Source organism: Antennarius striatus, chromosome 3 (assembly GCF_040054535.1).
Source record: "Antennarius striatus isolate MH-2024 chromosome 3, ASM4005453v1, whole genome shotgun sequence".
NCBI classification, from domain to species: domain Eukaryota; kingdom Metazoa; phylum Chordata; class Actinopteri; order Lophiiformes; family Antennariidae; genus Antennarius; species Antennarius striatus.
In genome coordinates, this window is record NC_090778.1 from 1185001 (window position 1) to 1208695 (window position 23695).

The following is a 23695-nucleotide window of genomic DNA, read 5'->3' on the forward strand; positions in this document are numbered from 1 at the left end:
CAGTGTTCTGGATTAGAGTCAGGGCAGATTATCCTGAGACCCCAACAGAATCTTGATCCCTGCTTCCATCCCCTCCTCCTGTCTCTGAAGGGGATTTTCTGCAGAGACTAAAGAAAACCGAACGAGTCGACCGGACGTCTGAACACACTTCAGGTGTCATTGTCTCCGTTACCCCCAGATCAGAGGCCCCCCACCACTGATTCATTACTGTAATGATTATTATTGATTGATTGTTCACCCTTGATTGATGATCAGTATTTGTCCTACGGTGAATGAACTGATTGTAGGTCTCTATATTTACATAAACCTGATCAGGGCCGTCCCCTCGCTGACAGGTGTTGTTCATCTATTGATGGATAAAGGTTGTGTGTGTGTGTGTGTGTGTGTGTCTGTGTCTGTGTGTGTCTGTGTGTGTGTGTATGTGTCTGTGTGTGTGTCTGTGTGTGTGTGTCTGTGTGTGTGTGTGTGTGTGTGTCTGTGTGTGTGTGTGTGTGTGTGTGTGTCTGTGTCTGTGTGTGTCTGTGTGTGTGTGTATGTGTCTGTGTGTGTGTGTGTGTGTGTGTGTGTCTGTGTCTGTGTGTGTCTGTGTGTGTGTGTGTGTGTCTGTGTGTGTGTGTGTGTGTGTGTGTGTCTGTGTGTGTGTGTGTGTGTGTCTGTGTGTGTGTGTGTGTGTGTGTGTGTGTGTGTCTGTGTCTGTGTGTGTGTGTGTCTGTGTCTGTGTGTGTCTGTGTGTGTGTCTGTGTGTGTGTGTCTGTGTGTGTGTGTGTGTGTGTGTGTGTGTGTGTCTGTGTCTGTGTGTGTCTGTGTGTGTGTGTGTGTGTGTGTGTGTGTGTGTGTGTGTGTCTGTGTGTGTGTGTGTGACCTGCTACAGACGCCGTCCCCTCAGCAGCGGGTGATGAACCGAACCAGCGGGAGATGAAGCTCCGTTTTTGTGAGGGGGGGGCCCCAGGAGGCGCTGACTGGAGGTGATCTGGCGACTGGGCGGGGGGTTTGCCCTCCATGCTGGGGGAGGCAGTGGAGCTCGCTGCAGCTGAGGGAGGCGGGGGGGACGCTGCACACACAGACGGTGACTGTGGGAGCACCTGGGTGGGGATGGGGGGCTGGGGGGTGCTGGGGCTGGAGCTGCCTGTGGATGCCCCGCTGGGGGGGGGGATGGGGGACTGGGAGCCGGAGGAGGGGCTCTGTCCGTTGGCCGGACCAGGAGAACCAAACGCTTTGCTGCGAGACTCCAGGTTCTCCAGGAAGCTGCAAACATCACAAAGGTGTTCAGGGGGGTTCATCTGAGACGTCTGAGGGGGGGTCAGACCCTGAGGGGGGGTCAGACTCCCCCCACTGGATTCAGAGACACTCAGTGGGTTGACAGGAGGAACTCAGACGTACATCTCATAGTTCTGGTCCTCGGTCTCCTGCTGGACACACAGCTCCTCCAGGGTGGCGTCCATGTCCAGCTGGTTGGTCTCCAGCTGCCTCAGCAGCGTCTCTCTCTGCACAGGAACACCCCCCCCCCGTTAGAAAGCAGCACCACAAGAATGCCCAGTAATAATCTAACAGAATAGAATCACCTGGAGCTGCAGGAAGGGGATGTTGAAGAACCTGTGCAGGTATTTCAAACCGAAGCCGTTCTTCATGGAGGACTCCGCGTAGTGAATGTAAGACGAGCCCATCGGCCTGAAACACAGCAGAAGGTCTCACTGGACACGTTTGACACAGCAGAAGGTCTCACTGGACACGTTTGACACAGCAGAAGGTCTCACTGGACACGTTTGACACAGCAGAAGGTCTCACTGGACACGTTTGACCCAGCAGAAGGTCTCACTGGACACGTTTGACCCAGCAGAAGGTCTCACTGGACACGTTTGACACAGCAGAAGGTCTCACTGGACACGTTTGACACAGCAGAAGGTCTCACTGGACACGTTTGACCCAGCAGAAGGTCTCACTGGACACGTTTGACCCAGCAGAAGGTCTCACTGGACACGTTTGACACAGTCAGTAGATCTGGAGGCTCCATGAAGACCACAACATCTCACCTACAGGATGATGTGGGCTACTTTCAAACTCTTTAACTCCTTCCTCACATCTTGAATCTTAACCAGACGTCACGTGTTCAGTTTAGTCTGATGAGCTACAGGAGTCATGACTGACAGATGTGACCCCTGGTGACCCCTGACCCGTGTCTGGGCCCCAGTCCGTCCCCAGATGAACACACTGGTTTGTACCTGTTGAGTCCAGCGATCAGGTCTCTGATGTCGTCGGGGAGGATGACGCGGTGTTCCCCCATGTCCCGGTGGTTCCCCAGCACACACACGGGCACGTGGGGGGGCACCTTGGGCAGCTCCCTCAGGATGTAGTTAAAAGTCCTGAAAATGACCCCACAACACAACGTTCACCAGGAGATGGAGAAGAAAACCACGTCTGTGTCAACATGTAGGAGCTGCAGATGTGGACACAACCCTGGTCACGTACACATTCATTATATATAATATATAATATATATAATATAGACATGTGAACTACACGTCATCACGTTATCTGTTGGGCTTCTCTATTAAAGCGCTTTGAAATGTCTGCTGATGTGATTAAACACTGCAGATAGAGGTTGATTGATTGATTGATTGGTTTTTAACACTAAATCCATAACAAATATTTAATGCCTCCATGTTCACAAAGTGAATGATGAATCATGTTTGTCTGCATGTTTCTGGATGATCTACACGCTAAAGATTAGCATGAATATTACACATGAACCAGATGGCAAAGCAGTGTGATGTTCACCAACACGACTCACCGTTCTCATGTCTACATTCTGTCCTCACGCTAGGAGCACGTGAAGGTTTGTGTTTCCACCGGGGGAACTTAACCTGATGGAATCTAATCTGTTCATACATATTGTATGTTCAGACTCCACTGACACACGGGTCGGCCCACAGACACACGCAGCTCACCACTGCTTGGTGATGTCGAACATCATGATGACCCCGTTACAGTTCTTGTACACGTCCAGGAACTCAGCGTCCAGGGCCACCTCATCTGACTGCACACACACACACACACACACACACACACACACACACACACACACACACACACACACACACACACACGCGTTACACATAGGTCAAACACATGTTAAATGCATTAAAAACATGTTATACACCCGTTTCACAATTAAACACATGTTACACACACGTTAAACACGCATTAAACATGCATTACACACGCGTTACAATGCGCTAAACACCAGTTAGACACACCTTAAACATGTAACCCATTACACACACGTTACACATACATTACACATGCATTAAACACGCGTTACACACACATTACATACTAGTTAAACACTTGTTACACAAGTGTTACACACATGTAAAACACACACATTAAACACACACACGTGAAGCACACGCTAAACACACAAATACATGATAAACACACGTTAAACACATGTTAATCACACGTTACACACACATTACACGTTAAACACGTGTTAAACACAAGTTACACACAAGTTAAACACACGTTACACGTTAAACACGTGTTAATCACACGTTACACACACATTACACGTTAAACACGTGTTAAACACACACACAAACACACACACAAATACGGGTTAAACACACGCTACACACACAAACACGTTAAACACACATGTTAAACACACGTTACACACACGTTAAACACGAGTAAGCACATGTTAAACACACGTTACACATTAAACACATGTTAAAAACACATTCCACACACGTTCCACACACGTTAAACACATGTCAATAACACGTTACACACACGTTACATGTTAAACATGTGTTAATCACACGCTACACACGTTAAAAACACGTTACCCACACGTTACACACATGTTAAATACACGTTACACACTCATTAAAAACATGTTAAACACACAAATACGGGTTAAACACACGCTACACACACAAACACGTTAAACACACATTCCACACATGTTACACAGACATTACACACTTTAAACACAATGTTAAACACACGTTACACACACGTTAAACACACGTTAAACACACGTTAAACACACGTTAAACACACGTTACACACACGTTACACACACATTACACACACGTTACACACATGTTAACATGTGTTACACACACGTTACACACACGTTAAACACACATTAAACACAAGTTACACACACGTTACACACGTTACGCACATGTTACACACATGTTAAACACACGTTAAACACACGTTAAACACACGTTACACACACATTAAACACACGTTAAACACATGTTACACACACATTACACACATGTTAAACACACGTTACACACACGTTAAACACACGTTACACACACGTTAAACACATGTTACACACGTTTAACACACGTTACACACTTGACACATAAAACACATGTTAAACACACGTTAAACACACGTTAAACACACGTTAAACGCACGTTAAACACACGTTACACACACGTTACACACACGTGTTCCTCTCAGAGGAAGAACAGAACAGACAGCAGACGTTACTCCACCTCTTGGGGCTCGTTCTCCAGTTTCAGGTTGTCTCCACGTCTCTTGCCTTTGCCTGATGGAACAGGAAACCAGACACACACAGGTTACACACACGGAGCACAAGTTTCCACCACCATCTTTAATCTGATTGGTCACTTCATGTCAGTACAGCTGCTGTCATTAAGTCACGGAGTAGACATACAGCCAGACCTCTAGATACCCTAGACATGTGGGGCAAACCCACAGCACACAGGTGACTTCAGTTTCTACACACAGAGGTGGTCTCACCTACACCTTCAGGAAGAGGGTATTTTTGGCCTGAGATGAGTGCAAGAGAGGTGCAGAAAAGAGAACATCATCAGCGAGGACAGGAGCGTGAGAGTTAGTGTGTGTTTAATGAGGTGAGTGTGTAGGGGTGTGTAGCTGAGGTCAGTCTGCTCTACATCCACACTCACCTTTGTCCACGACGTCCCACACCTCCACCTTCACCACATCGTCAGTAGCTGTGGGGAACAGACACAAGAACCTGATTCTGATCGACAGGTTGAGTCTGGATCTGATCAACGGCACTAAAAACACGAGAGGACGGAGTGTTGGGAGCGTTTCTACGACTAGCTACAGGACACGGGCTCTACGGGTCGCTGTGAGTCTACAGTCTCTGGTCTTTACCTTGATACGGAGCCACTGAAATGAATCAAGGCAGAAACAGCTGCGGTCACATTTCCATCCACAGACAGACAGATAACTCTTGAAGGTGACTTAGAGCAGTTTAGGTGGTTCTGTAGGGAGTCGGTGTGGGCTTACTTTTGTAGTTCCAATGGATACTGGTGGCCTGGATCTCCTGAGTGGGGAGGTACTCCTCCACAAACTTCTTGCCCTGCAGTCGATGCCATAGCGTACTCTTCCCAGTGTTCCTGTCCCCTCTGATCACTATTTTCACTTGGAAGACAGAGAACACACACGTGAAACTTGGTAGAATAGGTTCGGAATGCTGGAAGAGAAGGTTTACCATGAAGGCCGGTCCAGCTGACGACTGCAGTACTTACTGTTGTACTGGACCCCTTTGGCGAAGCGTCTCTGTAGACTCTGGTTCATGGACTGCAGGCCAGCAGGGATGTTCTTGTCCCTGAGGGGCCCGGGCTCAGAGCCCACCAGCTTCTTCAGTGCTGAAAACATCTCCACTGGGTTCAAATGCTTCAGGAGCTTCTACACTCGGAAGGGAAGTGGAGTTCCACCAAAAATCATGCACACAACTCAGGGAAAAGTGTGTGTCGTCAGGGAATTAACACCCAGAAGCAACTCCAAGGCCAGATGACTTCAGATGAAGACAACACACAGGTTTAGTGGGAGTTCTCTGAGACCTCACTGGAAATCCTGACAGTCCTCCCGGTCCCAGTGAAGGAAACTCCCAGCAGCGTCTGGGGAGGGACAGAGGCAGGACAAGAGAATTAACAAGCATTGGTGTTAAAGTGTCTGACAGTGAACAGCAGCACACACCTGTGATGACACCTTCATTACATCAACACAACAACAGAAATCTGCAGCCAGACGTCCTCTTGACTGGACGACTCCTCTTCCTCAGATGGATGAGGAAGAGGAGTCAGTAAACCGACCTGCAGACCTCATCAGGTGAACCCAGACCTTCAGCTGTGGATCAAACAGAGGTGCTCAAACACCATCACCAACCGACAGGTGAGTCAGACGGGCAGCAGCCAATCAGACGCACACAAACCAACGAACCTCAACCAGCATCACCTCATCCACCACACCAGTCCATTTCCACTGGTCAACCAGGGAATCACTCTCCGCTGCTCGCTAGTTTTCTCTCCATCGTTCACCACAAGGATCACTTTTAGGCTAGTGAACAAACACACGACCTCCAGCCGGGGTCACACCAGCCCACTGGAACAACGTTAAAGTCGCTCGAACATCAACACAACAGGACCTTTGGCTGTCAGTGTTGAGTTTTATTGCTTTAATGGTGCAGTTGGATAAATGAACACATTATTTTAGGTCAGGCCTGTTAGGCACTGAAACTGAAACAGAATGAAACTCACACGGTTGTGATGCTGCACCTCTGACATGTGTGACCCCAAAACAACCTTTCATCATCTGGTCGACAGCCACACATCGACCTCGTGGGTCACAGGAGCCTATACCAGCTGGCTACAAGCAAAAGGTGGGGTTCACCCCGGATGAGACGCCAGATCATCACAGGGCCAGAAAAACAAAGACAAGACAAACCTACGAAGACCTCAAACCCCACCCCCTTCTCAGGTACGCCAAGAACAATATTCTGTTGTTGCTGACATTAGAGGCTTAAAAATCAACACACACACATAGACATAGACACACACACACACACACACACACACACATACACACACACACACACAGCCAGTGAAATGCTCACATGACTGCTCAGCATGTGACGTGTCACTAATACCCACAAGCCCACAGCTGTTTCCAGCACAACTTTCCTTTAAACAAACTCTTTCATATTCCTGTGGAGGAGAACCAGCGGGTCAGGTTCCATTAAACATTCACACAGCAGCAAACTGTCTGTCCTCGTCTCCAGCAACTCAGTGACACGTTTGATCACTATTTTACACGAAGATTTAGCTTTAGGGGGATTTCTGTCAAATATTATATCCAGCAGTGAAGTAAAGCTCGTCGTATTTTCCCATTTAAATACAAGAATCAATACATGAATCAGTACATGAATGAATAAATGAATGAATAAATGAATCAATACATGAATGAATACATGAATCAGTACATGATTCAGTACATGATTCAGTACATGAATCAGTACATGAATTAGTACATGATTCAGTACATGAATCAGTACATGATTCAGTACATGAATCAGTACATGAATTAGTACATGATTCAGTACATGAATCAGTACATGAATCAGTACATGAATGAATACATGAATCAAGACATGAATACATGAATGAATACATGAATGAATACATGAATGAATACATGAATGAATACATGAACGAGTACATGAATACATGAATCAGTACATGAATCAGTACATGAATCAGTACATGAATCAGTACATGAATACATGAATGAATACATGATTCAGTACATGAATCAGTACATGAATACATGAATCAGTACATGAATCAGTACATGAATCAGTACATGAATACATGAATCAGTACATGAATCAGTACATGAATACATGAATCAGTACATGAATCAGTACATGAATCAGTACATGAATACATGAATCAGTACATGAATCAGTACATGAATACATGAATCAGTACATGAATCAGTACATGAATCAGTACATGAATACATGAATCAGTACATGAATCAGTACATGAATCAGTACATGAATACATGAATCAGTACATGAATCAGTACATGAATACATGAATCAGTACATGAATCAGTACATGAATCAGTACATGAATACATGAATCAGTACATGAATCAGTACATGAATACATGAATCAGTACATGAATCAGTACATGAATCAGTACATGAATACATGAATCAGTACATGAATCAGTACATGAATACATGAATCAGTACATGAATACATGAATCAGTACATGAATCACTATCATTGGAGCTTCAGTCTGAGTTCGTCTTCAAGGACGGAATAAAATTCAAGGCCAGAATCAGAAATACTGTAACAACAGCTGGATATAACGCTCCACTCCCCCCTGCTACAACCCCCCCCCCCCCCCGGAGCCACACCGGACGCTCCTGTGAAACAAACGGGGACGCAGCCCTCCGTTAGCCTCCGTTAGCCTCCGCCGCTAGCCGGCTGTTAGCTTACCATGCTAGCGGAGCTCCGGTGCGGTCAGAACACGGCACTACGAGTGGGAAAGGCTCCAGAAACACACACTGCGGCTGAACGTGTGTGTGTGAGAGAGTGTGTGTGTGAGTGTGTGTGTCCGCGGCATCCCCTCCTCCGTTAGTCCGGCAGGCCGACACCCCAGCGGCGGCGGAGCAGCGACATTCCTCTGCTAGCGAGCAGCTACGTCAAGCCGCGTCAATCACCGCTGCGAGGAGCCGCTTCCGGACAGAGTTTCAAAATAAAAGTCCCATTACACTGCAACCGGAAGAGACGTGGAAATAAAGGTATCAGACTCATTAACACAACGAACATGGACTGACTGCTGTTAACGGAATGTTACCGCTGTCATACGGGAATGAGGAACAATTAGGTTGTGTAAAAGCACGAATGTACACATGGCTTTATATAATATCACAAGTTGAAAAATAGAGACGATCAAAAAAATCACATTTTGCTTTTGCTAAAATTTAAAACTTAATAAAATGTACCTTTTGACTGATATTTAAATGTAACATATGGCCCTCTGTAATAATAATGCGTTGCATCAGGTGCAAATGTGGTCCTCCACATCATTTAATGTGGCCCGCCAGAGAAAAAAAGGTTAGTGTCTAAAAATAAACAGGTTAAAAAAAAAAGCGTGCTTTGACCAAAAAATACATTTCCCACAATGCAAATTAAGCCCATTTTAACTTTGACAAAATATAAAACAAAGTTAATGTCTTTATTTTTCTTTATTGATTGATAGTTTGATCCTTGATTGATGGAGTTCTGTGGGTTTAATAACCTGACAAATGAAAAGGATTTATGTTAGAACAGAGAAACAAACAAACATGTTTTTTCTGTCTAACTGTAATGTTTGGAACTAGAATCAGTCAGAAATTCAGTTATTTAACATTAAGGAGTAGTTACATTTAGTTACATTACACTGAGTTACATTTAGTTACATTTATTAGTTACATTAAGGAGTAGTTACATTTAGTTACATTACACTGAGTTACATTTAGTTACATTTATTAGTTACATTAAGGAGTAGTTACATTTAGTTACATTACACTGAGTTACATTTAGTTACATTTATTAGTTACATTAAGGAGTAGTTACATTTAGTTACATTACACTGAGTTACATTTAGTTACATTTATTAGTTACATTAAGGAGTAGTTACATTTAGTTACATTACACTGAGTTACATTTAGTTACATTTATTAGTTACATTAAGGAGTAGTTACATTTAGTTACATTACACTGAGTTACATTTAGTTACATTTATTAGTTACATTAAGGAGTAGTTACATTTAGTTACATTACACTGAGTTACATTTAGTTACATTTATTAGTTACATTAAGGAGTAGTTACATTTAGTTACATTACACTGAGTTACTTTACATTTAGTTACATTTATTAGTGACATCTGCCCTTTGATGACAGGTGGATGTGGTTCCAGTGGATTCAGTTCCAGTTAACGGCCCCCCCTGGTTTAGTGGATGTGGTTGTGGTGGACAGCCCCCCCTGGCGGCGGACATGCCGTCCTACACCTGAAGCCTCCCCGTCACCATGATTCCGTGTGGTGAGTGTGAACAGAGGATCTGAGCTGATCTCCAGAGGAATGAACACCCGGACACCCGGCAGGGGGGTGATGGCTGATCGGGGGGGTCTGGTGGACTACATGTGTCTGTGTTTTCCCCTTTGAACCCCCCCCCCCCCCGCTGAGCCCCCGGTCCGTTCAGGGCATCATGGCTGCTCAGGATCCGTCTCCTCCATCTTCCCTGGAAGGCAGCAGACCGGGTTTCCCCCGGGGGGTGCTGGCCGGGGGCCCGCAGGACAAACACCTGTGTCGGTCCTGCCTGAAGGTCCTCCGGCGGCCCGTCCAGGCCCGGTGCGGGCACCGGTTCTGTTGGTTCTGTCTGAACCGGATCGTGAGGTGAGTCGCGTCATGGCGCAGCGCGTTACCGGCCCCCCTCCCGTTACCGGCCCCCCTCCCGTTACCGGCCCCCCTCCCGTTACCGTTACCGGCCCCCCTCCCGTTACCGGCCCTCCTCCCGTTACCGGCCCCCCTCCCGTTACCGGCCCCCCTCCCGTTACCACCGTTCATAGACGGTAACGGGAGTCCTCCTCCGGTCCGCGAACCTCCCTTTGATCGGTCGGTAAACCGGGCTGCTGACTCCCGGTTCGGTCTGTCCGGTACCGGGATCTGCAGTGTGAACGGAACCCGGACCGTCGCCAAGTTAACGGGACCGGGGGGGGGTCCCGGTGGAGCCCCGTGGACCGGAACCGGGCATCAGCCGTGTGAGAGCAGACCTGACCCGAACCATTTCAGCGGGGGGTGGGGGGTGGTCACACATCCCGAACCCCCCCTCCCGGACAGAGGCCTCAGACAGGCTGAGATGTTTCCTGATACCCCCCCCCCACACCGGAAGCGGAGCAGCTCCCACAATGCTTCACTGTGTGTGTGTGTGTGTGTGTGTGTGTGTGTGTGTGGGGGGGGGGGGGGTGTTCCTCTTCATCAGCCTCATTCATTCAGGAAGAACCGGTTTGGTGTCAAGGTCCAGAGAAGCACCAGAAGGTCTGGTTCTGGTCTACTGGTTCTGGTCCACTGGTTCTGGTCCACTGGTTCTGGTCCACTGGTTCTGGTCCACTGGTTCTGGTCTATTGGTTCTGGTCTATTGGTTCTGGTCCACTGGTTCTGGTCCACTGGTTCTGGTCCACTGGTTCTGGTCTACCGGTTCTGGTCCACTGGTTCTGATCCACTGGTTCTGGTCCACTGGTTCTGGTGTACTGGTTCTGGTCTACCGGTTCTGGTCCACTGGTTCTGATCCACTGGTTCTGCTCCACTGGTTCTGGTCTACCGGTTCTGGTCTACTGGTTCTGGTCTACTGGTTCTGGTCTACTGGTTCTGGTCCACTGGTTCTGGTCTACCGGTTCTGGTCCACTGGTTCTGGTCTACTGGTTCTGGTCTACTGGTTCTGGTCTACTGGTTCTGGTCCACTGGTTCTGGTGTACTGGTTCTGGTCTACCGGTTCTGGTCCACTGGTTCTGATCCACTGGTTCTGCTCCACTGGTTCTGGTCTACCGGTTCTGGTCCACTGGTTCTGGTCTACTGGTTCTGGTCTACCGGTTCTGGTCCACTGGTTCTGGTCTACTGGTTCTGGTCTACTGGTTCTGGTCCACTGGTTCTGGTGTACTGGTTCTGGTCTACCGGTTCTGGTCCACTGGTTCTGATCCACTGGTTCTGCTCCACTGGTTCTGGTCTACCGGTTCTGGTCCACTGGTTCTGGTCTACTGGTTCTGGTCTACCGGTTCTGGTCCACTGGTTCTGGTCTACTGGTTCTGGTCTACTGGTTCTGGTCCACTGGTTCTGGTCTACCGGTTCTGGTCCACTGGTTCTGGTCCACTGGTTCTGGTCTACCGGTTCTGGTCCACTGGTTCTAAACCAGTTAGTGATGGTTCGAACACATGAACATTAATGGGACACTGGGGGTCATGTGAGGTCACTCAGGTGTTTTTTTTCAGGTGTTGATGCGATGATGATGTCCCCCCCAGTGAACTCTATCTGTGGTCTAGTACATGGGGGGGGGCTGTTGCTCTGTATCCACACTCATGTGACGTGTCCTCCCCCAGCTGTGGACCACAGAAGTGCGGCGCCTGCATCAAGGAGGACCTGTTTGAGGACCCCACCTCCATCCTGCAGCTGGGGGGGGTAAGTACAGCTACAGGAACCAGTTCACACTGATGCTGCTCCTGTGTAGCGACAGCGCTACCCACTGGACCACCGCGCCCCCACATAACAATTATTTAACAATTATTTACGATATACTGGACGTGCGTATATAAGTGTAAATAACTGTATATATGTGTATGTATGTGTATATACATTAATATAAGTGTATATAAGTGTATAAACATGTATAAACATGTATATACGTGTAAATAAGTACATTTCAGTCTTACTCTTATATACATGTATACATGGACATGTTGGTGCAGGAAACAGAGGTGATGAGGAGGTGATGGGCAGGTTTGGTATCCAGGAGAGGAACGCAGAAGGACAGATGGTGGTTGACTTTGCAAAAAGGATGGAAATGGCTGTAGTGAATACTTTCTTCCAGAAGAGGCAGGAACATAGAGTGACCTATAAGAGTGGAGGTAGGAGCACACAGGTAGACTACATCTGGTGTAGACGGTGTAACCTGAAGGAGATCAGTGACTGTAAAGTAGTGGTAGGTGAGAGTGTAGCCAAACAGCATAGGATGGTGGTGTGTAGGATGACTCTGGTGGTGAGGAAGATGAAGAGGGCAAAGGCAGAGCAGAAGACGAAATGGTGGAAGCTGAAAAAGGAAGAGTGTTGCAGGACTTTTAGGAAGGAGTTCAGACAGGCTCTGTGAAAGAGGACATGAAGGTAGTTGGTGTGAGAGAAGAGGATGAGAAGACAGGGTCAGGTGGAGGACTCTGATTGGCTGTGGAGACCCTGAAGGGAGAAGCCCAGAGGAGAAGAAGAAGAAGTGTATTTCAGTCGGTGCTCCTTCCAGCCATCAGGGCATCAGGTGACATTCATCTCAGTCTCCTCCAGTGGTGTGAGGGGACTGAACCCCCCACCTGTGACAGGTCACATGACTCATGGGGTCTGTCAGGTGTCTCCAGAGACATACGTGTTCCTCGTTCAGTTCTGGAGCAAACCAGGAATCTTCTCCGTGGTCATGTGACCAACAGTCAGGAAAGAACCGTCAGATTCAGATTAATAATCTGCCGTCTCATGATCAGATTAATATTTGCTGAAGGTGGACGCTGCTAATGATGATTCTCTGGAATAACTCGTTCAACAGCTTTAATCTGAACATTTAATCACCATGGTTACCGTTTGAATGTTAGTTATTGTGTTCGTCTTAGGGTGGTTCAGTGGGTGGCGCTGTCGCCTCACAGCAAGGAGGTTGTGGGTTTGAGTCCTGCTCTGTGTGGAGGTTGCATGTTCTCCCCTTGTCTGGGGATTCCTCCCCCCTCCAAAAACATGAACTTCAGGTTGATTGGCCGGTCCAAATTGCCCGTAGGAGTGTGTTTGCCCTTCTTATGGCTCCGCGGTGCGCTGGTGTTGCTCCTGGAGAGCTGAATTAAATTTACAGCCAAACAAAACATAAAGAACGATTAAGTGAAAATGAAAAAGAAATCTCTACTAAAATCTGTCATAAATCTGTCACATTTTAATCTGATGGTTCATTGGTTTGTAACAATGTGTGACTCAGCTGTAAGAACAACCCCGGTCCATTCGTCCATCATTATCCAGCTGACGTTGTTGGAGCTCGTTGTTATTTCCTTTTAAAGCTGCGGTTCTTTAAATTGTGGTTAGTGAGGCTATCACGCTGCAGCCAGAGGGCTTCTTCCTGTCACATGACTTCCTCCCGGACTGGAACTGACCCGTCTGCGTCTCTCTGCAGGCGTTCCCTGACAACGCTGCTCGACGGGAGGTGGAGGCTCTGGCCGCCGTCTGTCCCAATGAGGGGTGTTCATGGACGGGAACCATCAAAGAGTTCGAGGTGAAGTCCTGAAAGCGTTAATGACGGAGCGTCTGTCCACATTCTACTTCATGTTAGGGTTGGATGGTTCAGAACTGACTGTGACATGTTTCATACTCCTGCGTAGCCTGGAGGTCTCATCTAGACCTGAACCTCTGGTGGTCAGTTCAGTCCCACCTGAACGAAGCAGGTTGAAGATCCTAAACACACTGAAACCGTTCATGTTGGTCATCTGCAGGTGGACCACGAGGGCAGCTGTGACTTCATGATCATCCTCTGCCCGTCCTGTAAAGAGCTGATGAGAGCCAATGAACAGGAGCGCCACAACGAGAGGGAGTGTCCAGAGAGGAGACTCAACTGTAAATACTGCAAAGAAGCCTTCCTGCTGAAGAACATCAAGGTCAGCTCCTCTGGGTTCCTCCACACAATGTTCTGACCGGGTTCTACGTTCCTCTGGGTGTCTGGACCTGCTGTGATCACCAGGGTCCATTTACCTGTAGTGCATCCTGGGATACGCTCCAAAAAGAATTGTGCATCCCAACAGAATATACGGAAGAAGCCGTACGCAGGGATTGAGTTTTGCCAGAAGTACTACATAAAAACTAAATAATCTTAATTTTAATGATTTTATTAATAACATCATAACTGTTTTCGTAAAAAGAAAAATATATACCGAAGTGGCCCGAACATACGACGGTGTTTTTTGCATTGAAATAAGACTGAAAAAGTGGGGGTCGTCTTACATTCGGGGTCTAGACATTATACTCATTCACAACGCTAGATGGCGCCAGATATCTTTAAAGCAAATGCTGAACTAATCTCCCCAGGCCAAAGCGAACCCCTGTCACGAAGAAGAACAGTAAAAAGCAGCGGTAAGAAAGAAAAGAGAAGAAAACGAGAAGAGATACCAGGAAATGGAGAAACGTAGCGACAATCTGGAGTTCTGACATGACAGATCTCAGCCGCTCTCAGGTTTAAACCAGTTTCCATTATTTTATTACAAAGGTTTTCCTCATTCAGATTTGTTTCAAGACGACAGTTACCGTCAGACCTCACTGATGGTTAATGCAGGTGTTGCAGTTTTGTTGTTTTATCACAGTAGATTGGTTTATTTACATCTCGAAAACCAGAAGCCATTCATTTACCATGTGATTGTACTTTAGTTTACATATTTAAATGTTCGGATATTAAGATGTGATAGACAGTTTTTTCATGATTTGAATGAGGCAAAATAACATGCTTTTTCTCTTGAATATATTGTTATAATCATGTGTTTCAGATGTAATGTAATTACATGTATTTTCTGTATAAAAATTTAATTGGGTGTTCAGAAAGTCTTTTTTCAAACTTGAGTCTTGAAAAAGAGGGGGTCGTCTTATAATCAGGGTCGTCTTATATTCGGGCCAATACGGTATATATTATTTTATCAAAATTTAAAGCCTGATAGTCTTAAAAAACAGTTTTAGAAATAAAGATATAATACAGTTTTTTATTTTACTTTTGTTTTTCACTCAATAGTTTTCTTTTCCTTTAATTCATATTTTCTCCTGTGGACACTGAACCAAGCTGACAGAACCTTCACACACCTTTAGTAACATCTGCCGGTCCCAAATTGTCGTAGGGGTGAGTGTGTGTGTGTGTGTGTGTGTGTGTGTGTGTGTGTGTGTGTGTGTGTGTGTGTGTGTGTGTGTGTGTGTGTGTGTGTGTGGTCGTCTGTCTTTGTGTGTGGCCCCGCGGTGCACTGGCATCGTGCCTGGAGTGTCCCCCGCCTCACGCCCTATGCCAGCTAGGATAGGCTCCAGCTTCCTGTGACCCGCTATGGCGGATACAGCAGCAGAAAATGAATGAATGTAGTATTATCTGTTGTAATATCTGTAGTAATATCTGTAGTAATATCAGGTTGAAGATCCTAAACACACTGAAACCGTTCATGTTGGTCATCTGCAGGTGAACCACGATAGTAATATCTGTAGTAATATCTATGTAATACCTGTAGTAATACCTGTAGTAATATCTATAGTAATATCTATAGTAATAGCTGTAGTAATATCTGTAGTAATATCTGTAGTAATATCTGTAGTAATACCTGTAGTAATATCTGTAGTAATACCTGTAGTAGTATCTGTAGTAATATCTGTAGTAGTATCTATAGTAATACCTGTAGTAATACCTGTAGTAACACCTGTAGTAACACCTGTAGTAACACCTGTAGTAATACCTGTAGTAATACCTGTAGTAATATCTGTAGTAATACCTGTAGTAATACCTGTAGCAACACTTGTAGTAATACCTGTAGTAATACCTGTAGTAATACCTGTAGTAGTATCTGTAGTAATATCTGTAGTAGTATCTATAGTAATACCTGTAGTAATACCTGTAGTAACACCTGTAGTAACACCTGTAGTAACACCTGTAGTAATACCTGTAGTAATACCTGTAGTAATATCTGTAGTAATACCTGTAGTAATACCTGTAGCAACACTTGTAGTAATACCTGTAGTAATACCTGTAGTAATACCTGTAGTAGTATCTGTAGTAATACCTGCAGTAATACCTGTAGTAATACCTGTAGTAATACCTGTAGTAGTATCTGTAGTAATACCTGCAGTAATACCTGTAGTAATACCTGTAGTAATACCTGTAGTAATACCTGTAGTAGTATCTGTAGTAATACCTGTAGTAATACCTGTAGTAATGCCTGTAGTAATACTTGTAGTAATACCTGTAGTAATACCTGTAGTAATACTTGTAGTAATACCTGTAGTAATACCTGTAGTAATACTTGTAGTAATACCTGTAGTAATACCTGTAGTAATATCTGTAGTAATACTTGTAGTAATACCTGTAGTAATACTTGTAGTAATACCTGTAGTAATACCTGTAGTAATATCTGTAGTAATACCTGTAGTAATACCTGTAGTAATACCTGTAGTAATACCTGTAGTAATACCTGTAGTAATATCTGTAGTAATACTTGTAGTAATACCTGTAGTAATACTTGTAGTAATACCTGTAGTAATACCTGTAGTAATATCTGTAGTAATACCTGTAGTAATACCTGTAGTAATACCTGTAGTAATACCTGTAGTAATACCTGTAGTAATACTTGTAGTAATACTTGTAGTAATACCTGTAGTAATACCTGTAGTAATACCTGTAGTAATACCTGTAGTAATACCTGTAGTAATACCTGTAGTAATACCTGTAGTAATACTTGTAGTAATACTTGTAGTAATACTTGTAGTAATACCTGTAGTAATACCTGTAGTAATACCTGTAGTAATACCTGTAGTAATACCTGTAGTAATATCTGTAGTAATACTTGTAGTAATACCTGTAGTAATACTTGTAGTAATACCTGTAGTAATACCTGTAGTAATATCTGTAGTAATACCTGTAGTAATACCTGTAGTAATACCTGTAGTAATACCTGTAGTAATACTTGTAGTAATACTTGTAGTAATACTTGTAGTAATACCTGTAGTAATACCTGTAGTAATGCCTGTAGTAATACCTGTAGTAATACCTGTAGTAATACCTGTAGTAATACCTGTAGTAATACCTGTAGTAATACTTGTAGTAATACTTGTAGTAATACTTGTAGTAATACCTGTAGTAATACCTGTAGTAATGCCTGTAGTAATACCTGTAGTAATACCTGTAGTAATACCTGTAGTAATGCCTGTAGTAATACCTGTAGTAATACCTGTAGTAATACCTGTAGTAATACCTGCACAGATACTACTCTATCTGTAGTAGTATCTGTCTGTTTCTTCAGTAACAAACTCATTGTCTTTTGGTTTTTCTCCTACTTTTGAATCTTTTTCGGAGTCATGGTGATAAATGGTGACCCAGATGGGGAAAGAAAGGGATTGTGGGAAATGTCTGCTCTGCTGGTATTCAGCTGAAGTCGTCACTGTTCAGCTGTAGACTGAACAGGAAGTCTCTCCACGCTGTTTCCTGTTTCCTGTCTGGTGAACTGATGGTTTAGTAGAACCCATGATATATTTGTTTCACGTTTTCTGACACGTTTTCTTTCACCGTTTAGTGACCATATTATTGTTTACTGTTTGCTGTGTGAAGCATGATCACAGGTTTGTGACGCCCCCGTCAGTGTTCATTGGTCCAGTGTGGTGCAATGCATTCTGGACCATGTAGTCCACAGCCGTTATTGTGTTGACAGACGGTCTGGTTTGATGTCAGGACCGTCCTTCTGGTGGGGAATCACCAGTTTAATTTAATGAAGAAGTTTAAAATCACGTTACACGTGTGGTAACACTGACATTCTGACCTCTGGTGACAGAAATCTTTCAGACACGGTGAGAATGATCTGCAGTGGATTACAGGAGACGTGTCCTCCACTGAACCAACTGTCCTCTGTTCTCAGGCTCATGATGAAATCTGTCCGAAGTACCCCATGATCTGTGAAGGATGTGCAAAGAAAAAGATCCCCAGAGAAAAGGTAGATGTAGAGACGGACGCTTCTTCACGTGTTCCTGATTCATCATGGACCTCCAGCTACATGTTCTACAGCCCATTGGCTTCTGTCATGCTTTGTTTTGCAGTATGTGGACCATATTAAGTTCTGCAGTAAATTTAAAGCTCCATGCAGATTTCATGTTGTTGGCTGCGATACGTCTGTAAGTAGATATTTTTGTCATCATTTGCATAAAAATGTGTAAAAATGGCTGCGGTGATAACTATTGGATCATGGAACGACCTGATTGGATAAAAGAGTGAGAAGAACCGATCGTGTTGATGGATCAGTCTGAAGGTTCTTCAGTTCACACAGTGTTACATTATTCAATAGTTATTACACATTTGTTACCACATCCCTGTACATTAATGTGTGTGTGAAGGTGTGTGTGTGTGTGTGAAGGTGTGTGTGTGGATTAGGGTTTGTGTATTTACACTGTATTATTGTGAAGTACTCACGTTACTCTATTATGACATCATGAAGTGTGTGTTCAGGGTCCTACACACCACGTTAATGTACCGAATAGTCAGAGGTAGGTGTGGTCAGAGGTGGGTGTGGTCAGAGGTGGGTGTGGTCAGATGTAGGTGTGGTCAGAGGTGGGTGTGGTCAGGGTGGGTGTGGTCAGGGGTCCCACTGGTGGGTCGTCTCTTGTCTTGTGAGTGGATGGAGATGTTGGCGTCGTCTCCTGCCTGAGAGGCCGACCAATGGCGGTCTGTGGTGTGATCATGTGACTGAACAGGCTGGTGGTCTCAGGGCTGGTGGTCTCAGGGCTGGTGGTCCAGTCCAGGACCAGCAGGCGTTGGGGGGCCCCTTGGTATGAGGGGACGGACTCCTTCTAGTTCTGTCGCTGCTGAGGACAGTCAGCCAATCAGCTTCCTTGTGATGCTAGAGTGTGTTTGTGACAGGTGTGAACTGGCCTATCCAGGTGCAGCAGGTGTGACATCAGCTGATTCTAGCCTTCACCGGCCGTTGCCATGGCGATCACACCTGATCTGTAACCAGAGGGAGGAGAGAGACAGACAGAATGAATGAAGCAGAGCTTCTGACTGAAGCATGGTGTGTGTGTGTGTGTGTGTGTGTGTGTGTGTGTGTGTGTGTGTGTGTGTGTGTGTGTGTGTGCGTGCGCGTGTGCGTGCGCGTGCGTGTGCGTGTGTGTGTGTGTTATTCCTCTATTTCTTTGCTGATCTGACGCTTCCTGTCCTGAGGTCTCCTCATCAGGTTACTTCCTGTGGTTCATCTCTGATGTTCTCCTCTTCTCTCCACCAGGTGGAGAAGGAGAAGATCCAGGACCACGAGCGTCAGTGCTCCTACGAACACCTGAACCTCCTCCTGCACTTCATCATGGGCATCAAGGTGAGCCTGGAGAGCCTGCAGCCCCCCAGCCTGGAGGGGGCCAGCCTCCGGCTGCAGGAGCTGCACCAGTCCCTGAGGGACCTGGAGCTGAAGATGTGTCAGGTCAGCGGGGGCGGCGTGGCCCCAGCTCAGGGGGCGTGCGCCCCCATCACCCCACTGCCCAGTGCCGGGGGGGCTGCCCTGGAGCTGCAGATCCAGAGCGAGAAGACCCGGGTGTCAGAGCTGAGCCGGCGCCTCCAGGAGCTGGAGCTGAAGGGGGGCACGCTGGAGAACCTGGTCTGTGTCCTGAACCGGGAGATGGAGCGCTCCTCCAGCGCCATGGAGGCCTACAACCGGCAGCACCGCCTGGACCAGGACAAGATCGAGATCCTCAACAACAAGGTGGGCAGAGCCTGGTCCACCTGTCAGGAGCTGTGGAGCCCCCCCTGAAGCCCCCGTGTGTGTGTGTGTGTGTGTGTGTGTGTGTGTGTGTGTGTGTGTGTGTGTGTGTGTGTGTGTGTGTGTGTGTGTGTGTGTGTGTGCTGCAGGTGCGCCAGCTGGAGCGGACGGTGAGCCTGAGGGACCTGTCCATCGTGGAGATGGACGGGAAGCTGAGGGAGATGTCTGCAGCCACGTACGACGGCGTCTTCATCTGGAAGATCTCCGACTTCACCAGGAAGAGGCAGGACGCCGTGGCGGGCCGCGCCCCCGCCATGTTCTCCCCTGGTAACCAGAGGGCGTTACACCGTACCGCTTTGAATTCTACCTGTCCAGGTGTCAGTGTTAGCCTGGGTGTTAGCGTAGTTTCCATGAAGAGAGAGCCGATCCAGACGGCTGCTCAGCATGATGGGAGTCTGTCGTCACAAATACTAAGACTGGAGTTTAACCAACCCATCAATAAACTTTATTCATAGAGCAGTTTTCATCCAGGCAGCCCTAGTGTAAATAAAATAAACAAATAAATTAATAATATAAAAATAAATTAATAATATAAAAATAAATAAATAACATAAAAATAAATTAATAACATAAAAATAAATAAATAATATAAAAATAAATTAATAATATAAAAATAAATAAAATGAAAAAATAAAAACAAATAAAATAAAATAAAAACAAATAAATAATATAAAAATAACTGAATGAAAATAACTAAATAATGTAAAATAAATGAAATAAAAAGAAACAAATAAATAATATAAAAAATAAATAAAATGAAAGTAAATAAATAAATAATATAAAAATAAATTAAAATAAATAATATAAAAATAAAATAAAATGAAAATAAATAAATAATATAAATAATACAATCGGAATAAATAAATAAATAAAATAATAATAAAAAAATAAAAAAATAAAAATAGATAAAGAATCTATAAAAAGTATAAAAATAAATAAATAATATGAAAATAAATAAATAATATAAAGTTATTAAAATGACAAAAAATAAATAGATAAATAAATAATATAAAAATAAATAAAATGTAAATAAATAAAATAATAACAAATAAAATACTTAAACATCTCAAAATAAATGAACTCACAACCAGAACACTTCTCTACTGTTTCCTTAAATCACAGCCCCCCATTAGAAAATGTGGTTGAACATATTCCATTAGTTATTCAGAATGTTATTAATGTTATTAATAATTAATGTTATTAGTTATTAGGAATGCTATGAAACACGTGACAATAGTGCATTCTCACAGTGGATTTTGCACAAATAGCAGCAGTGTGAAATTATTGTCAGCAGAAGATGAAGCTGTCAGCAGAAATCAGCTCAGACACCAGCAGTGAAGACTCAAGGCCTTCCTCTTCAGGTGAACAGGAAGTCTTCAGGCAGACAGGAAGTCTTCAGGCAGACAGGAAGTCTTCAGGCAGACAGGAAGTCTTCAGGCAGACAGGAAGTCTTCAGGCAGACAGGAACACAGGTGTGTGTGTGTGTGTGTGTGTGTGTGTGTGTGTGTGTGTGTGTGTGTGTGTGTGTGTGTGTGTGTGTGTGTGTTGTGTCATGTTGTAAATTTTTTCCTCCAGATCTTTGTCTTTCTGTTGAACTTGATTCTGATTGGCTGCTGGTTTCTCACCAGTGAATGTCATCGTGAGCAGGTGGAGGTGTTCTGAGTTCAGCTCTAGATGTTAGTTCACCCCCCCACAAGGGGAGATTCAGCCTCAGACACTAAACACATCCAAACAGGAGGTGATGTTGGAGCCTCCTGTCTGCTGTGAGTGACCTCTGGTGACCTTACTGGTTTTTCGTACTGGTTTCCCAGCCTTCTACACCAGTAAGTACGGCTACAAGATGTGTCTGAGGATCTACCTGAACGGGGACGGGACGGGGCGGGGCACACACCTGTCCCTGTTCTTCGTGGTGATGAGGGGACACAGCGACGCCCTTCTCAAGTGGCCCTTCAATCAGAAGGTAATGCCGGGAGCTGATTGGCCGATTCATGGTGTGTGAGAATGTCATGTGTCGCTTTTTGTTCCCCTTTTATTACCTTGGGCTGAACTACTGCATTGTGGGAAATGTAGTCTTTGGCCAAAGCACACTTTTGACCTATTTATTTTTAGACACTCTGACCTTTAATGCTCTCGTGGGCCACATTAAATGATGTGGAGGGCCACATTTGGCCCCCCGGGCCAAGAGTTTGGCACGTGTTTTCAAGGTGACCCACACCTTACTGGACTCATCAACCTGTGTGTGTGTGTGTGTGTGTGTGTGTGTGTGTGTGTGTGTGTGTGTGTGTGTGTGTGTGTGTGTTCAGGTCACCCTGATGCTGCTGGACCAGAGCAGTCGTGAACACATCATCGACGCCTTCCGTCCGGACGTCTCGTCCTCGTCGTTCCAGCGTCCCGTCAGCGACATGAACATCGCCAGCGGCTGTCCTCTCTTCTGCCCGCTGGCCAAGCTGGACAGCAAGAACTCCTACATCCGCGACGACACCATCTTCATCAAGGCCATCGTGGACCTCACCGGGCTGTAGGCGGGCCACCAGCTCCGGCCTTGCGTTCTGATTGGATGAGTAAAGCTGGTCCAGTCGTCTCGGGTCCGTTCAGACGGGTAGACCTCTATTGGGGGGCTGAGCAGACCTCCTGGAGCAGACCTCCTGGAGCAGACCTCCTGGAGCAGACCTCCTGGAGCAGACCTCCTGGAGCAGACCTCCTGGAGCAGACCTCCTGGAGCAGACCTCCTCAGACTCAGGACCGGAGTCTGAGGCTCCTGACATTGAAGGGTTAATCCTGCGTGGTGCTGAAACTCATTCTGAAGCGGTTTAATCCGGGTTCACCTGGATCACATGAACATTTCCACGAGACCCACTGCTGCTACTGGACATGTGATTGGACCTGGACCAGCAGGTGACCTGTGACCCCTGACCCCAGCTCAGCTCGGGTGTCAGCTGTGAGGCCACGCCCCCTGAGAGACGCTCCCATGACACACTCCACACACACTGGTGATGTGGTGACACACACACACACACACACACACACACACACACACACACATTCCTTCACGGGGGTGCGTTGAGTCTCCAGGCTGAGAGGCGCCTCGAAAGGGACAGGAGAGCCTCAAACGTCTGCTGGAGCCCCGAGGAACCCCGAGCAGACGTCTGTCCATCCAGCCCCCCCCCCCCCCCCCCCCCGTTAAACAGACATAATTTGACTTCTTCCTGTTTTAGACTCTTTTCTTTTAAAGATTATGGAGGAGGATCAGGTCACATGACTTCTGACGGAATAAAGTATTCATGAATACTGTACATATACAGTATTAATATCCCAATGCTCATTACTGCAGTATATTTACTGATATTTACTGCTTTATATTTATCAGTCACTGATGTTCATTATGATCATCAAACACGTATCTCCAGATGATTTGAACGCCTCACACACACCCAGCTGATGGTTCTGTGTCATGTTGGTAGTTACACTCAAAATAACAGAAGTTTCTTTAAAAAGGTGAGTATGTGTCAAAGATCATCAAATAAATTGTACTTTAATGAACACAAATGCATTGTGGGACACTGAACATATTATTTAAAGCAAGAAAATGGGA

The 23695-nt window shown here is 45.5% G+C and overlaps 2 protein-coding genes across 7 annotated transcripts in view; one reads left to right on the forward strand and one right to left on the reverse strand.

Annotated features, from left to right (window-relative positions):
• Positions 1–8522, reverse strand: part of rabl6b (RAB, member RAS oncogene family-like 6b) — a 13052-nt gene extending 4530 nt beyond the window's left edge. For 2 of the 4 annotated variants that reach the window (XM_068311423.1, XM_068311421.1), the window contains exons 1-11: positions 8310–8522; positions 5547–5918; positions 5305–5439; positions 4956–5003; positions 4789–4818; positions 4521–4573; positions 2946–3034; positions 2220–2360; positions 1563–1668; positions 1381–1484; positions 863–1245 (exon numbers count right to left, since the gene is read on the reverse strand). In XM_068311423.1, coding sequence (XP_068167524.1) covers positions 863–1245; positions 1381–1484; positions 1563–1668; positions 2220–2360; positions 2946–3034; positions 4521–4573; positions 4789–4818; positions 4956–5003; positions 5305–5439; positions 5547–5676 — 1219 coding nt within the window. In that variant the 5' untranslated portion in view covers positions 5677–5918; positions 8310–8522. The remainder of the gene's footprint in view (positions 1–862; positions 1246–1380; positions 1485–1562; positions 1669–2219; positions 2361–2945; positions 3035–4520; positions 4574–4788; positions 4819–4955; positions 5004–5304; positions 5440–5546; positions 5919–8309) is intronic. The other 2 variants (XM_068311424.1, XM_068311422.1) reach the window with 1 other exon arrangement.
• Positions 8523–9850: 1328 nt separating this feature from the next.
• On the forward strand, positions 9851–23256 carry traf2a (Tnf receptor-associated factor 2a). Of its 3 annotated transcripts, XM_068310640.1 has the most exons (10): positions 9851–10252; positions 11950–12028; positions 13758–13856; positions 14074–14235; positions 18223–18297; positions 18401–18475; positions 19579–20046; positions 20193–20370; positions 21915–22063; positions 22407–23256. In XM_068310640.1, exons 1-10 carry the CDS (start codon positions 10065–10067, stop codon positions 22623–22625), a joined length of 1692 nt encoding a protein of 563 aa, XP_068166741.1. In that variant the 5' UTR covers positions 9851–10064; the 3' UTR covers positions 22626–23256. The 3 variants fall into 3 exon arrangements, with proteins under 3 accessions (XP_068166741.1, XP_068166743.1, XP_068166742.1); XM_068310642.1 differs by lacking the exon at positions 22407–23256 and having other exon boundaries at positions 21465–22046; XM_068310641.1 differs by lacking the exons at positions 18223–18297; positions 18401–18475.
• Positions 23257–23695: the final 439 nt, after the last annotated feature.